This window comes from Halictus rubicundus, chromosome 3 (genome assembly GCF_050948215.1).
Source record: "Halictus rubicundus isolate RS-2024b chromosome 3, iyHalRubi1_principal, whole genome shotgun sequence".
Lineage (NCBI taxonomy): Eukaryota > Metazoa > Arthropoda > Insecta > Hymenoptera > Halictidae > Halictus > Halictus rubicundus.
In genome coordinates this window covers 4,192,945-4,211,321 of record NC_135151.1, presented here as the reverse complement: position 1 = coordinate 4,211,321, position 18,377 = coordinate 4,192,945, and the positions used below count along the sequence as shown (strand labels likewise).

Sequence of the window (18,377 nt, the reverse complement as noted above, 5' to 3'; positions counted from 1 at the left end):
TTGTTCTTCACTTGTAACAATATCTATTGTGCATAGTATACAATATACATTCTATACAACATGAACATTGGTGGTAAAACAGTTAAAAATTCGTTTTACTTGTGCTTTACGGACATACGCTCGAGATACTGATCTAGAGTGTTGCTTCAATAGCACTCGAGCATAAAAGCGCAAAAGCAATTAAAAAATAAATCTCATTTAAAAAATAAACCTCCTTCTGTTTGAATAAAAATCTAAAATTGATGAAGAATTGAAAAAAGAAATGAGATACACGAATATCCTCTACGATGCACAGTGAATTTAGCCAACCAAAGATATTCGAATAAAATCAGGTTAATTACGATTGTTCGAAAGTCAGATCATTATCTCGCTACATGGAACTCTCCATTCAACCAAATACCTATACATATTTCCCCATTGTGTATTGTATCGAAGAACGAATCGAAGACCGCGGTGTAAAAACCCGCAACTCAATTTTCCTAGTAAAACTGTGCTCGTTAAAATTTTCTAACAGAGCACAAGACTAATATTTCGTTTCCTAAAATCTGTATCATTAAAATTCCATACCGACTCCCATTTAACACTAAACCCCACCACGGTCAAAAGTGACAGCGTAGCGTGATGGTAACGCATCATGTTTCAAATCCTGCCTATCACGGTCAACACATCATTGTGCAATTATGAAAATCATAAAGACACTTCCGTGCACGAATTCTACACAAACAACTTCAAGAACGTTTAAGCAGGTGACTCTGAAACAAGAATAACCTTGAATGACCTCCAAACACCATGTAGGTCATTAAATTCGTCATTGAATGGGCTACAAACCAGAGCTAAACAAAAACAGTTCCATATAAACAAAAAGCAAGTTTCATTCGACACATTTTGCCTATATTTTGCGTGCGAACTTTCAAAGGGAACACCCAGTACACACTCGATTAAATTTGACACAAAGACGGTGCCTAGCAACATTTCCGTAAGGGTTGCGAACAGACTTAGCGTTGTAAAATTAACGCTTTCGGGCTCGATCTATTTCCCAATTCTTTAATTTTCTCTTTTTTTTTTTTACCGAATCTCTCTGCGAGTACATTTACACGTCGCGAACGCCGCTCGGTCTGATCGCCGGAAAATATTACGGGGCCGACTGGATGGGAGCAAATTCACTTATGCACTTCCGTCACACCGTAAATTGAATCGGGGGAAATGAGGCACGCGATCGGCTACGATCGGCGACGACACGGACCAACGACCACACGATACAACCGTAAACGGCAGACAGACAAGCCTAGTTTCCGCGACGATCAAGGTCGACGCCGAAGTAAGTCAAACAAGATTGATAGAATTACCGAAGGCGATTCAGTGCCCCAGCTGCCTTGTTACCGAGGAGACCAACGCCGAGGATTTTCTCGGGGATTATCAATCTCGTGGACACGTTCCGTGCGCAATATCTATCTACCGCGAGAATAGCGGTTCGCCGAAGTACAGATGCGGTTCTCTTAGTTAATCCTCCGAAGACGGTGCCCGGATATGTTTTGAAACGTGTTTTCGACAAGTTCGCATAAATCCCTGATTTATGATCGGATACTCGTAGAAAACGCAACGCAACGGATTCGAGAATTTTCGAGTCTGTTAAACTGCAGAAATTAACTCAGTGCGAATTTCGGACTCTGGGAAAAAGGAGATATCGGTCTCGTGCTCAATCTCAAATCGTCTTGGATCCGAATCCACCAAATTGAAGATTCAGTAATTATTTATGATACCAAAATACAGTGATTTCTCTGTACAGGGCGTTCATTTGAAAACTTTCCAGCCGAATATCTCGAAATGTGCACGAATAAAAAAAGTATCCTACGAAAATTGTTGGTCTTTTACGTACAATAAGATCCCGTAATAAAAAATATAGGTTTCCGTTTGAAAAAACAATGTTGACCTTCAAATGACCTTGAAAACGCCGCCCAAATAAAGAACTGATAGTGCCCCCCTCTTTCCCCCTCCAAATCCTTGGACACGAGTTTTACACTTTTTTAATATCTTTCATACTTTTCGAGATATTCAGCTGGTAATTTTTCAAATGAACACCCTGTACATGTCGCCGATGACTGTATGATAAACGTCGCGAAATTATCCCCACTACCGCGGGGTATTCTCCGACGCTAGGACTGTAACATGGCTGTATTAACCCCTACGATTTATTTTACTCACACATTGATCATAACTACTTTGTCGTTCGTAATTTCTTGCAAGAAGAAGAAAATTGTACAACAACAATAAAATAGTATTCTACTTCTAAAGGAAGTGAATAATTGCAGGGAGTTAATTACGCTCCGAAAAATGAATTTCCAAATCCAGACACAAAACGAAAACAAATTTCTTTTCTGACAGCATGGAAGCCCGAAAGGTATAAACCAGGATAACCCGATCGCGATAAAAAAAAAGTGATTTTCCTAAAAGATTTTATGCATACCAGACCAGTGTTCATACGTTTCAGAAATCGTCGGCAAGCGTTCGTAAAAGATCCATGGCCCTTCAAATCGGCCCCCGAGGGGTTGAAGTCGTTTCTCAAAGATTTCTGCGCGTAAAAAGACGAAGACATAGTTGCGTTGCATCGAGGACCGGGGTTAGATCACCTGTACCTGGAGCCAGGAAATAGCAGGAGACAGGATCTTCCGTGCGTGTATCGTGGATGCTCCGGTGGGGTAGCTGACGGCAAATTGACTATCGATGCGCGGGGGGTACCGCCACTCGGAATAATAGCCGCAGTTAGGTTTGCACGGTGGTGCGCGCGTTCTGGCTTACACTACCCGCGGAACGATGGAACTTAAGGATTGTGGTTGAAACTGTCTGTAAAGTTGGCTCCACCTTGACTTCCCTTTCCTCGAGCTTTCTAGAGCACCGCCGGCACCACTACCACCGACACTGTCGCCACTATTACCATCACCGACAGCCTAGCAATCGCCGGAGCCGACTGTCTACGGTAGTTCGACTACCACCCTCCGGACTTTCGAGACGATTCTCTTTCCCTCTCCGTATTTAGGCGACACACAAGTAACGTTGTGAATTATTCAAAATCTGTTATCAGCGCTACTCTGAATTTTGGAATGTGTGGTACGTCTCTATTGTAGCTCGAGTCGCTGGAATTTTGCGGTAGAGAAATTGTTAACGCTGAACTTACCGAGCAACGAGAGTAACTGACGTTGGCTAATAAAAATGTTATTTTTACACAAAATATAAATTTTCTACCTGAATTGCAACAAACCGAAGCGAAGTAGAAATTTATTTTCTTTCTTAATATGTTCAACAGGTTGCAAACAGTACTTCTAAATTCTAATATTTTTAGTATTTTAAATGACACCTACTCATTTTTGACATAAATGCAGAAAATCATAGTTAGGTAACTTTACGACATTACTGTCGTAATTTCTCTTCAACTTTCTAGTCTAGTATCATTTCGTTGCCGTTCAAGAGCGTCCTTTTGAATACGATAAGCGATACTGAACAACAAGATCGTTTAACGAAGGTGACCTTGAAACACCGACAAATAACATTGAATGACCTTCGCAGACTAACATATGCTAGGTCAATAAATTCCCAGCTAAAGTTTTACGACTATTTGAACCCGTCTCGCTGTAATGTTTCAGTAAAATACTATCATTAAACCGACCATTAAAATTGACTGGCATCAGTTTCCGGTCATCGACAGCCGATCATTTTCATAAAATTGAAAAGATCCTTTAGATCTTGCGCGCTATTCATCCTAACAGGAGCCTGAACCAGGAAAATTGTTCAGTCGTTTCCGATGAGAAGAACATTATAAATCCAATAATTGTAACATAAAAATGGAATCGGTGGTGACAATCGTGTCCCTTAAGTAGGGGACTGTGTGTCAAAGTGGAATTTACCGTTTGCGCAACGTTTTCATTTGAAATCACCTTTTTGTCAAAACACCGAGAGGGAATTTTTCTTAAGAAAGTTCCCTGGTTTCATCGCGGAAATAGTCTGCGCGCGCGCGCGCTCCTCAAGATTTGTAATTAACCAGAATATTAATCTTTCTAAGTTTTCAATCGAGTTTGTAGTGAGGTTCTCGAGTGTCTCTTCAAGAGACGGCAGTTGCAGCCGCCCTCTTTCAAGTATTAACTGCAGAGTAAAATAATAATTCGACTTTGTTACAATTACCGGGGAGGGAAAACGATGCTTACGGCAACGGTGCAGAGGACAAGGGTCAACGACGCTTGTACTCGATCATTGAACTCCGCTCTCTAATTATATAATATTGGGTGTACAATGTTAATTCCTGGCCCCCGTTGTTCGTCGTTTTATACTTTGGTGCCCGGTGATATCTCTCGAAACGAAAATCCTTACGTGACGAATGCCACTCATTATACAAAACTAGGAAAATATTTTTCTTTTTTTTTCTTCGAGAAAATACTTTTGAGGATAAGTTTAGGTACTGCGCCAAGATTTGTTTTAAATAACAGTTGATCATTCGTTTAAAATATTTTATGACGCAAACTATGACAGCTTACAAGTTACAGAGTCATACTGTACGTAGAAACGTGTATGAAACATTAAGTAGACTGTTTCAAGGAAATCCTTGTTAAATAATCTTCTCTAACAGGCTACAATTATTATTATCCGACAAACGACTTTGTTCTTGTCAACATCGCGTCGTCTTGCAAACAAAATGAAAGCAAATGAGTAGAAAATAGCGGAGATTGTTTTTATTATACGAAGAAGAAGCGAGGAATTCATTCGCCCGCCTAATAATTCAGTAACAGGGGAAATGTGAAAAATGGCACCTACATATGTAACGTAATTGGAATTTTATGTAAAATTTTAATATTCTGATCGTTCTCGGAAATAACGAACGACACGAAGCAAGAACCGGGAATTAATTCGTGCGTCTAATAATTAAGTAACAGGGAAAATATGAAAATAGGACATACGAACCGTTCTTCTTTAAATTCTTGTTCTAATTGAAGTTTTATTAAATTTTGATGTTCTGATAATTATCGGAAGTAACGCGAAGATGGAGTCTGGGCTTAATTCGTGCGTCTAATAATTAAGTAACAGGGAAAATATAAAAATGGCACATACGAACCGTTCTTCTTTAAATTCTTGTTCTATTTGAAGTTTTATTAAATTTTGATGTTCTGATGATCATCGAAAGTAATACGAAGGAGTCTGGACTTAATTCGTGCGTCTAATAATTAAGTAACAGGGAAACTATAAAAATGGCACATACGAAACGTTCATCTTTAAATTCTTGTTCTAATTGAAGTTTTATTAAATTTTGATGTTCTGATAATTATCGGTAGTAACGCGAAGATGGAGTCTGGGCTTAATTCGTGCGTCTAATAATTAAGTAACAGGGAAAATATAAAAATAGCACATACGAACCGTTAATCTTTAAATTTTTTATCTAATTGAAGTTTTATTAAATTTTGAGGTTCTGATGATCATCGAAAGTAATACGAAGAAGGAGTCTGGACTTAATTTGTGCATCTAATAATTAAGTAACAGGGAAACTATAAAAATGGCACATACGAAACGTTCATCTTTAAATTCTTGTTCTAATTGAAGTTTTATTAAATTTTGATGTTCTGATAATTATCGGAAGTAACGCGAAGATGGAGTCTGGGCTTAATTCGTGCGTCTAATAATTAAGTAACAGGGAAAATATAAAAATAGCACATACGAACCGTTAATCTTTAAATTTTTTATCTAATTGAAGTTTTATTAAATTTTGAGGTTCTGATGATCATCGAAAGTAATACGAAGAAGGAGTCTGGACTTAATTCGTGCATCTAATAATTAAGTAACAGGAAAACTATAAAAATGGCATATACGAAACGTTCATCTTTAAATTCTTGTTCTAATTGGAGTTTTATTAAATTTTGATGTTCTGATGATCATCGAAAGTATTACGAAGAAGGAGTCAGGACTTACTTAATTATTAGACGCACGAATTAGGAAAAATACGTGAAGAATAGCCTTCATGCGATTTTGATACGTCGCAGAAAGTTTTCGCGCTCTACTGCGGCTAGAACGAGCCCCTTAATCACTGCGGATTGCAGTTCCACGTCAAATAAAGTCCCACCCTGCGACAATACATCGCACACGCGTGTGTAAAGCACTCATTCTCCAGGAGAGAATTGAAATATCAATTCTTGGAAGCGTCTGTCTCGTAAGAATGTTTTTCCCCGCGTTAGGGTAGGTGTACGCGAGCATCTGGTCCCGGAACGAAACTACGCGACGGATAATCCGTGGGAGGATTGCAAGGAGCATAGTTTCTCGAACCAAGTCCGAAGCCACGAGATATTCGCAACTGAGTCGAAATCGTGGGCCACGCACGGTACGATGTAACTCTCCGGTTGTCCCGAGGGAGCTCGATCGTTTTACAAGCGGCAACAAACACGCTCGCGATCCAACATGATAATTAAGAAGGGAACAACAACGCCAACTGTTTTCGCCACGCTGAAAGCATTTTGAACCCCGAAGCTCCAACGGCGAGCACTTTGTCCAGTTTCTTTTATTTCCACTTTAATTAAGAAAGAGGTATTAACTTTTTGGTTTGCAGGGGCGGAGGGGAGGGGAGGGAAGTGCCCGGCTTGCATGCGCCGCAAAGAGACGCGCTTACGAAAAGCTAACAGCGAAACTCGAAGAGCACTTTGTCTCGTAATTATTTTTTTCCATTTTTACTTTAATTAAGGAAGACGCGCGCGGCAACTTCTTTTTTATGCCGAAGGCTCTTTTGTGTCACGGAGACACGCTCCACCCTCACTCCCCCGGGGGGTAAAAAAAGCGAACTCTGAAACTCGAACACCTTTCGTCCTGCTAATTAGTTTCATCATGCGCTTTTGGTGTTTAGGCCTGCGACCCGTTCCCTCGTGCGCGAAATGCAAGTGTGCAGGTGCAATATGCCGCTGAACAGATGTGCGAAATTCGTGCGAAATGGATTAGGTTGTCCCGCAGGTTCGTTTCTCGTTTTCGATTAATATTATACGAAATAAAATTTTTATACGTCAATTGCAATCTATAGGAGCTAAGTAAAAATTTATTTTGCTCATTAATAATTTTTATATGTTACAAATGGTACGTCGACATTGTTAGACTCTTTTAATCTTTTCACTGTTTTGAATTACACCTACTCATTTTATGAAACGAATCTTTTTTAGAAAATATACAAATGATCGTACGACAACAAATTCGAACACATTTTGAAGCTGGAAGCCTCTAGTTTCATAATCCAGCCTTCATTTTATTCTGACATTTTTGCTAACGATGTAGCGACCGAGAAACTGAACAATTTTTATTTAATCCCTGCTTCCCACGACGGATACGGAAGAATTTCAATTTGCACAAAAATTTGCAGGCTACTTACGGAAGCACTGAACATTCGGAAAACAATAGAAGTACAATAGATACGTTACAGACTGATTTTTGTACACGTCTGAACGTTGTAAGATCGATATCCGTCTCATCTCGAATTATCCCGATCTCGGGCGAATCGAACGTCAATTCGCGCTAACAAACATCACCGCCGTCACGGTTGGTTTCGAGCGAATACCAGAGCTATCCGGAGCCAATGGGAACCGCGCAATTCAGCTTTTAATGTCGCGAAGAAACGCCTGAACTCAATTATGCTCGACGCGGAACAATTGGCCCGGATGGAACTGCGCGCAGCACACGGCGAGGCCGCGTGCGTTTGTTAAGCAATAATTTCGTGCTCGCAACATTACGTGCTGTATTATGTAGGATGCGCGGAACGGCTCGAGGCACAGAAATAGCTTGACGAAAATTATGTCCGCGGGAGAATTCTTGCGGTTATTGTTGACTGCTCGCCGGGATAGATATTGTTACGCGCGGCGTCCTAACCGTGGAACAATGCGCGAACTGTCCGTTCCCGAACAGCGAACAATTTCATACCGCTCGGTCGGCGATCGACCAACGAACCATACTAAACAATCAATCCGAAAGGTGAGAATGCTCCGGCGAAAATCCGCGCGAAGAATCTCGCCGAGTTTCGAAATGTACATTTCGTGGAACAAGCTCGCGTCGCCGGTGGCTCACCGACATTTTATGCGCGATATCTTTCATGCTCTAACAATGCTCCGACCCATTGTAGGATTCTGTCATTGCTTTTGTATCAAACTGCCGGATGGAACGCGTAATTTAACTCCTTGCTAGCTGCACGCCTTTCATTTCCTTTCAGATATGGTTAGTTGAATTCGAATTCGTTTGTTGTTCATTCTGTTTCAGCCTGTTTTCGAACCGTGTTTCTTTGAGTCGGATAAACATGCGACACTTTGCTAATTTATTACAGGGGAACTGGATGACGTACAGATCAAATTCCTTTTGGAATGAGTTCGTTAGATGATTCGATATCGTGGACGAAGTTTCGTTGCAGGCCTGCGTTTAACCCTTTGCACTCGAAGCTATTTTAACTCCAAAACGAAACATTTCTTCCGACCGAGAATATTTCCCTTCTATATATTTTTCTTTCATGTTGTTCATACGAAAATGGTGGGATTTACTCGTACAATACCGAAGTGTTTAGTAATTTATTAATTTCAAACAAATTTAATAATTTAAAAAATATTTTGAATACAGCAAATTTTAGTGGCGCTTTACAGTTGCCATTCGAGTGCTAAGGGTAATATTGTTTATATTGTATATATTGTTATCTGGAGAAGTTCATTCACTGTGAAACGTGTAACGTCCCGTAAAGATTGTCCACGATTAGATGACAATACAAATTTTCTAAATGTATAAGATCGTTTATAGGATCGTCTATAATCTACAATTCTTATCCTTAAACGGACCATTTTCTTGTAAATATTTTTGTAATGTCAAATTGTCTGTATTTTTCCTCTTGTACATTCATTTAGAGCAGAGCTGTTCAGCGTCTGCCCGTACGGGCAGCGATTTTCTTCGGATAATCGATAGTCACCAGATGAGGGGAGGAAGCACGAATTGAGGGGAAGAAGTTACCCTCTCTCTGCCAGAAATTAGAGTGGGGGAACGAGAGCAAGCACAAAGCCACGCCCCTGGGGGTAAGACTGCATGTATTTGTCACACGCATTGTCACAGCTACTTGGGCCAGCTATGGCTGTGCTACGGCCTACCCCCACTCCGCTGAGTCACTTGCCCGTAGCTCTGCCCGTGGGCATCGGCGGGCGCCCTTGCCCGCTGATAAGCATGATCAGCAGTTCTGAATCAGAGTGTGCCAATTTTCCTCGTGATCTATAAAGTGCAAGAGGATTGAGGAACGATCGAAATCTTAACTTCTCAGTTTTTTTCTCGATAAATTGCTTTTGATGTTAAACTAGTGGTGTGAAGTACTTGCACGGAGCTTTATCCCAACATTGACAGGACGGAAGCGGAAATTGCAGCCTGCGCTAACAATCCAGAACACGTGGAACTCCAGCACAGTCTGCAAAGACGGCACGAAATTTGCAAAGTGCTAAAGTTATCCGCCAAAAAAAGCGGTGACTACCGGTATGTTAATTCGCAATGTGGTCGAACCAGAGGACGATTAGGGGATCAGGGCGTTGTAGAATCGGGTCATCGGCGTAAATAGCCGTCGAAAACGAGGGTTCGGCTTGTATCCTCGTATGAAAAAACTCGTCGGATCCGTGAAAGAGGCTTAGGGAGGCGATAGCCTGCTGGCACATTGTGCCGCAGCCACTTTGCGGAGACCGCGAATCCCTTGTTTCACGTGTTCTACCAGAGAGGAGAGATAGAGAGAGATAGAGAGAGAACGAGAGAGTACAGAGAACAGTATTCATCCACCGTTTATACGTCAAGTGTGCCTCTAACTGCGTGTTCCTCTGATTTAGACGGTAATAAGACCCGATGAATCTGTAGCGGATTAGCTTTTACGAGGAGTGAGTAAAAGAGACCGCAGTAATTTCAGACATGTAGGAACGGATGATAACCAGCACTTCGATCTAGGCTTCTCTCTCTCTCTCTCTCTCTCTCTCTCTCTCTCTCACCGTGTATGCTTTCATCGAGAACAACTGCCAGAGGTTTGAACGCGTTCGATGTCAATGGGAGAGGGAGAGAAACCTGGGCACTGATCCTTCATGGGGATTTGATCCCACCCGGAGACGGTTCTTTAACGCACTCGAGCAGATTTTAGAAGAACTGTATGATCTAACCGCAATTACTCGTAATCTCAGCGCTATATTTACGAGACTCGTCAAAATGATGGGATCTAATATTTTTGATTAACGTTTATTGAAATTGTGAATATGCGTCCATAAGGAACTCAACAAATTTATTTCTTTGGGTATATAGTATGTACATTACAGAAAAAGACTAAGAATTTAGATAGATACAATCTTGTTGCTTTTATAACGCAATGTGGAATACAGTGTCTACGCGATGTATGTCCAAAACACGGGTCTGGCCAGGGACATATATCGGCTGCAAGATGCTATTCTTTGGTACATTGCCGAACGTAGACAAGAACAACGAAGCTCGAGTGGCCTCGGTCGCCGAGGAGTGTAAACATACATGTCTACACGATCTATGTCCAGAATATGGATTTGGCCAGGGACATATATCAGCTGGAAGATACTATTCTTTGGTACACTGCCGAACGTAGACAAGAACAACGAAGCTCGAGTGGCCTCGGTCGCCGAGGAGTGTAAACATACATGTCTACACGATCTATGTCCAGAATATGGATTTGGCTAGGGACATATATCGGCTGGAAGATGCTATTCTTTGGTACACTGCCGAACGTAGACAAGAACAACGAAGCTCGAGTGGCCTCGGTCGCCGAGGAGTGTAAACATACATGTCTACACGATCTATGTCCAGAATATGGATTTGGCCAGGGACATATATCGGCTGGAAGATACTATTCTTTGGTACACTGCCGAACGTAGACAAGAACAGCGAAGCTCGAGTTGCCTCGGTCGCCGAGGAGTGTAAACATACATGTCTACACGATCTATGTCCAGAATATGGATTTGGCCAGGGACATATATCGGCTGGAAGATACTATTCTTTGGTACACTGCCGAACGTAGACAAGAACAGCGAAGCTCGAGTGGCCTCGGTCGCCGAGGAGTGTAAACATACATGTCTACACGATCTATGTCCAGAATATGGATTTGGCCAGGGACATATATCGGCTGGAAGATACTATTCTTTGGTACACTGCCGAACGTAGACAAGAACAGCGAAGCTCGAGTTGCCTCGGTCGCCGAGGAGTGTAAACATACATGTCTACACGATCTATGTCCAGAATATGGATTTGGGCAGGGACATATATCGGCTGCAAGATACTATTCTTTAGTACAGTGTCAAACGTAGACAAGAACAACGAAGCTCGAGTGGGCTCACCAACATATTCATGGCATTTTTCTAATGAAGATGATGCCAAATATGACATAATTCCGATGATATTTAATTGTGTAATGAACGATGAAACCCCATTAAAACTATGACTTCCCATTAAAATTATATTAACGGAAAATTCGTGTAAATATGATCCGAATGATATCGTGTACGGTATCGTTTTAATCAGAAAAATTCCACAATATATTGGTGAGAGTCTCTAACTACTAAAACAATAATAAAAAATAAAGAAGTTTTGTTATTGAATTAGTAGTGGCCTCCTGGTCTCACACCGATATACCAGACCCGTATTATGTGTACGGGGTATACCTCGGCTGCAATGGGGATAGTTCTGGGATTTTTATCGGCTAGATATTTGGGACATATATCGAGTAAATACTGTAGTCACTTTACTGCTGCGTAGACTTGATGCCAACGCTCGGGTGGTGGTCCATTTTTACCACTGCACAGTTGATATTGCTCGAGACCATTTACAGTATGGTATACCTACTAATTCTTGAAACCTATTTTTCAATGTCATAGCTGCACAAATTATTCGTTCTTAAAGGATGTTTTAAGGGACCTAATACTTATTGACAGGAGTGTATACGTTCGTTTCTAAGTTCCAGGATTCTGATTTAGGTATTTTAAGCGTTCTCTCTGCTCATGTTTTCTCCCCTCCCCCACCGGTTTTCTCTCAACTCTTTCTTTCTCGAGTTTTAATTTCGCAATGTCAATCTCGCGGCACGTCTTCGCCACGCTCCCCGAGCAGCAGTTCGTGAATTGTGTTTTCCTTTATACGGTGGTATGATCACGAACAGCTCGCGTGCTTGCACTTTCCTGTACACCGCGGAATTGAATTCCGAGACATGCTCGCAATAGAATCAGACAGTGCTAAGAGCTTCTTCTGCCGCGAGTATGTTTCAGGATTCGATCCTGCGCAACGGCATAGTAACCCTTCAATTGGAATGGGCAGCATCCACTCTACGGGATATCTACACTGCGAATGGAAAAACCCTTCGATTAGCTTCCTCCATCCAATTAATTTGTTCAACCCGACAATTAATTTGTTCAACAATTAATATTAGAGTTCTTAACAAACTCTAAAAATACTTCTATATTAGAGAACAACGACTGTCCCTACCATCATTTGTTCCATTGCTTATCTCATCGTGAAAATGTTTGATTAAACGCAACATATCTTCTTTCCGAAATATTAAAACAATTTTGCAGTGGAAACTTACGGACTTCACCGATATTATACTTTTTCTATAATTTTAAATAGCAACGAATATAACATAAACTGGTTTTATTTAAACTACGACATTGTGGGTGTCACGACCGTGTGGCGGTGGTAGCGAACGTGTTTATGCCAGAACCGCAGCGAGGATGCAACACGACCATAGTAACCTACGAAAAGCAGTTCGTTAGTCAATAAAAATTAGCAGAGCCGATCTTATGTAAAGAACAATTGGGATTTAAGAATACTTTTACAAATATAATTCTTAATGTACTAAAATTATTAAACGGTGAGGTACATTTTCTTTTAATTTCTGATAATAATAAATTGTAATAATAATAATTCCTTTTTTAATCTCTATTTATTGCACAGAAGCTTTCTATTTTGCATACAAACCCCTTGTTTGCCTGCCAGTTTATTTGATTTGACTTCGCAAAAATTCAATAAAAAATCTTTTATTACTGATATTTTCAAAATTGACATAGAGGGCAAACATGCTTGCACAGACGGGGCACAAAGGCCGATTAGTTGCGAACGCGTCGAAGAACAATCTCATAAGCGAGACTCGCTAATGGCGTTTCCACATAGACAATCAGAAGAAAGTCGGCGGAGTTTGTTTGACGCGTTGTAAGCTCGGCGTGTGCAATGTGTGCACGGGGGTTGAATCGATCCCGGTGAACATCAACCGTGGCAACACGGAAATAGGCCATTATGGGTCCTAATACAATAATATGTCAAGTGCGCAGCGAATTATCGGCGTGGGCTTCACCGCACCAGCGTAATGCACTGCGCGAAGCAGCCAAGTCGTACCCAGCGGAATCCACCAATAATTGCCGGAGAGAACCGACGTCGGAAAATTCGTGGTACAGACGGGGATGGTATACGTCTGAGCACCGGCCGCCGCGCGATTACGTTCGCATGGACTCTCTCTTTAAAGCGGAATTTTCAAAGGGTCAGAAAGCCGATCGCTGATTCGCGAACATATCAGAACGCGGAGCATCAAGGGAAGATCAATGAACAATAAATGGCAAGACGATACTGAAGAGAGAAGACAGCTACACGGATCGTGCTCAATTGTCCTTCCTTTAACCCTCGGACGACGGACCATTCTTACCACAGTGTAATTGATAATGTTCGAAGCTGTTCGTTGCTTTATTCACCAATTTTTTAAAACATACAGTCGGGGGACAAAAATAAGTGGACAGTTAATGGAAATAGGTAAAAATTAAGTTTAGTCGAATTAACATGACCGTTATAAACAATTTAATTTATTATATATCCTTATAGTGTATAGATTATTTAACGAATAATTGAAGTTCATATTTACATTGTTGTGTAAACAAGCCGTAACATAACGAAAATGTCAGCTATTTATCAGGGGACACAAATAAGTAGACACTTGGTTGTAATATTATTGTGAGGTAAGAAATGTATACAAACATTTTGCACAGGTCACGCAGTGATCACCATCAATCTTATTAGTGCCAATTCAGGCTTTGTACAAATAAGAACATTTATACAATAATTGCAGAATGCCAGAAACGAAAGAAATTTCATATCAAATTCGCCATTTAATTGTATCGGACTGCTGTAAGAAATTAAGGTACCGCGTAATAGCTCGGAAGTGCAACTTATCTAAAAGTGCAGTAGGAAAAATTTATAAAAAGTATTTGGTACATAAGACCGTGAAAAATTTAAAAGGTCGTGGACGCAAACGCTGTACCACCATACAAGAAGACCGTCGAATTTTTCGTATAAGTCGAAAAGATCCAACGATTACAGGAAGAATTATTACAAAAATAGTGGAAGTAAATGTTTCAACAAAAACAATAAAACGACGATTGCACGAAGCTGATTTAAGATGCTGCAAGGCTAGACGTAAGCCACATATTAATAAAAGAAATATGAGAAAACGTTTAGCGTTTGCAAAAAAATATGTGAATATGCCACTAGTATTCTAGAAAAATATAGTTTGGTGCGACGAAAGTAAATTTGAGTTGCGACAATTAAAAAAGAAGCACGAAGTCTGGAGAAAAAAACATGAAGCGTATAAAAGATTACACCATTTATTACACCCACAGTTAAATTTGGCGGTGGATCATTAATGGTGTGGGGGTGCTTCTCGCGAAACGGAAGTGGTACGTTAATGAAAATTGACGGAATTATGAATGCAGATAAGTATATTAATATACTAAACGAAAATTTAGAAGAAGCAGTGGTAAAAATGGGTTGCGACGACGAATTTGTTTTTCAACAAGACAATGACCCTAAGCACATTGCTAAGAAAACTAAAAAATTTTTTAAGGATTCCAATATTAAATTGCTTGAATAGCCGGCCCAGAGCCCTGACTTAAATCCTATCGAGAACTTATGGAGTTTACGGAACGCAAAAGTTCCATTGGACTAGCGAAATAATAAGGTCGATTTTTTCAAAAGGTTACAGTCTGAATATGAAAAAATTAGTAACGATTATATTGAAAAGTTAATACAAAGTATTCCTCGACGTCTGGAAACAATAATACAAGCAAAAGGCGGCAATACCAAGTACTAATTATGTTATGCGTTCACTTATTTTTGTCTCCTGATAAATAGCTGTCATTTTCGTTATGGTACGGCGTGTTTAGACAAAGATGTAAATATGGACTTTAATGATTGACTAAATAATCTATACTTCATTCGTTACTTCATTTTTACCTGTTTCCACTAACTGTCCACTTATTTTTATCCCCGACTGTATTTCTGGAGTCATTTCCCGTAGTCTTTCTGTTATTCCTAATGCAACAATTGTTCGTTTCATTCAACACTAAACCTACCAGCACAGCTCGGATTTCATATTTTAAAATTGTTAAAATTACAACGAGTCATTTCATAGAAAAAAATTGAATAAATTTCTTAACGCAGCCTTGTACTACAATAAAAATGGCGAAACATCTAAATAAATTCAATATTATCATTCTCATGAAGCAATACACGTGGTGTTGGTTTCTGTGCTCGGTGGGTTTAATGCTGATCGCCAGAGACGGAGTAATTAGATGACGATTTCATGTTCTGGGTCAGTATAGACCCAGGCTGTGCCGTCGGAGGGTTATAATAACAACACTACTCTCGTCGGTGCCTCCAAGGTTGAACAGCCCGTGCTCGACCAGGTTTTCTATCGGATTTCCATCCGGAGGAAAAGGGTCCCGGGCCCCTTGGGCCCGGCAACGGTCCTGCAATTCGCATCGCGTCCAAAAGCGGCGCGAAGTTCAAAACTTCCAAGGTTCTCCTAACTTCCCAGGTAACTCTGTATTGCCAAAGGGCGGCCCGGTCTTCCGTAATCAGTTCGGAGGGACGTAGGCAACCTTGCCACGTTACAATACTTACGATCAAACGTATCAATGTTGTGATCTAATAAAACTCATTATAGACACAGGCGACCATTCTGGTACAAGAGCAATAGCTCAAGCAAGGATCGTAGCTGGCACCATTTAACAGATCCATTGTCTATACATTGTACAATCCTCTCTCTGCAAACCTCGAGACCACCAATCGCGTTTCACACGCAATATCCCCAAACATTTGAACAACCCCGGCATTATTGCGCAGAATACGACCAAGTTAATCCAAGAATTCTGAACAGCGTGTGCAACGCGCGAGACATCCAGGTGGTGCTCCACCCGAATGCAATAAACGCGTAAGGGGCGGCGGCGGCGCGGCGCCGAAAACGCAATGTCGTCGCAAACGTCACGTTGACGACACGGTTCCCGTTTAGGATTGCCCGGATCGGTCTCCGGGGAGCAACCGGTTGCGTGTTTCAGATTTCGAGAGATAGCGTACGTATCAGGCGACACGGGGTCTCGAGAACGAAAGGGTGCCGGGGGTTCTGGAAAATAGGAAGGACGAGAAGGAAAGAGTGAGAGGACCCCGGGTTATACGGTACAAGCGGAACCAACACAGGAAGCTCATTAAGTTGCACCCCGCGGCTTGGTCCATGCACAGAGGAGAGAGGATACACCAGGTGTACCCCTCCCTTCTTCGTCCCCCCACCTGTTCAGGGACGGTCTGTTGTTTGGCTCCTCTCCGATGCGCGAACGCACACCCGGGCTTCTCTCTCTCTCCCTCTCCCCACGCATTCAGTGTCACCTTCGTTAGCCGACATTGAGAAAGAATTATGATAATGACGATCACGCCCGAGGGTGTTCCCGTGGCTGGCTTTCTCCAGATTCCCGGAGCCCTTCTACTCCCACCTTTTCGTTTTGTAGCTACCAACACTCTCTGAACCTGCTGCTGCTGCTGATGCTGCTGCTAGGGATGGGATCAAGTTCAATATGCATTTGCGGATAGAAATTTCAATGACAGAGCCTCGCGTTTTGTGCGTTACGGTTCCTGCTCGAAGCCCGCAAATAAGCAGACAGGGTATGGGCACATGTCTTTTTAGATCCTCTCTTTGCAATAGATCGCGTTTAGAATCATCACCAGCCGATCGAATTAACAAACTAAGCAGAAAGAACGTGGCTGTGCGGGCGTAAAGCTTGTTCAAACTTTAACTTACGGTTCTATGGCTTGCGTTTTTAATGTATTCCATAACGTTCAGTAATGATGTTCAATTTTGGTCAATGTTTTATTTTTTAGTTTCAACGCATATTTTTATGGCTCGAATGTAGGCTAGTCTGTGACCGTCCAAGGAAGTGAAAATCTACAACAATTTTGATCTTTGTCAATGTAAATGTAAAGAAAGTCTTAAGGAGGGACTGAAAGTGTTGACCTAAGGGCTAAAGAAACAAATAATGACACCTGATTCCAGATACTTTGAAAACACAGTCCCTACTCGATAAATGTCTCGAATATCTAGCCTATAATTGTCTCAGGGCTATCCCCACTACCGCGGGGTATACTCCGTGAGGGGCTCCGAAGCTCGGGAGTCTTCTCACTATACCAATTCAATAAAAAAGCATCTTTGCTTTTCATTATTTTTTTATGAAACTTTCACCAACATATTCGTAGCATTTTGCTAATAAAAATGATACCAAATATGATATAATTCCGATGATATTTACCTGTATAATGAACGAAAGTTACTTCCCATTACAATTATATTGACGGAAAATTAGTGTAAATATGATCCGAATTATACGAATTATAGAAAAAAAGTCCCATAAAAATAATGAAAAATAAGGAAGTTTTGTTATTGGGTTAGTAGTGGTCTCACACCGATACCCCCCGACCCGTATTATGTTTACACTACTTGGCGACCAAGACCACTCGAGTTTCGGTGTCTTCTAACCGATAATTGTCTTTAGCCAGACCCATGTTTTGGACACTCATCGAGTAGACACTGTATCTACATAAGCCCATGATCTCATTCTTATCACTCATTAGTTTATTGTAGTATTTATCATTATTATTATTATTATTATTATTAAGTATTAATTGCTCCCATTAATTTTTCTTCGTGATTCTCACGGGGAAGTACGCATTGAAGGATTCGAATCCTGATTCGTGTTTTGCGAGATACTTGATCCCATCACTGCGAGGATCAGCATTAATTTGTTCGTATAAACGTGGTTCGGATAAAGGAAGATCTACTGTACAAATGATTTACATCCAGGGGATTAGTGGTGGAATACAATGTGTACACTGGCCTGCTCAGTTGTGGTTGCTTTACAAGGAAACTTCGGTGGAAAATGCTTTTTTTCAAAAGTTTACGGGCTCGCGGGTAAACTAGATAAAACTGGCTCTCGCGCGTCGCTTTCCTAGCCTCTTCGGGGTGGAAACTCTTTTCCACCCCCGTTGCGGATTAATCCGTGTTT

General features: G+C 41.1%; 2 protein-coding genes across 2 annotated transcripts in view; one reads left to right on the top strand and one right to left on the bottom strand.

Annotated features, from left to right (window-relative positions):
• LOC143352437 (lachesin) overlaps positions 1–18,377 on the bottom strand; it is a 90,529-nt gene that overhangs the window by 55,955 nt on the left and 16,197 nt on the right. The window lies entirely within an intron of this gene.
• LOC143352207 (uncharacterized) lies at positions 14,121–14,920 on the top strand. The gene is made up of 2 exons (XM_076784534.1): positions 14,121–14,466; positions 14,670–14,920. The coding sequence occupies exons 1-2, from the start codon at positions 14,121–14,123 to the stop codon at positions 14,918–14,920; spliced, it is 597 nt and encodes a 198-aa protein (XP_076640649.1).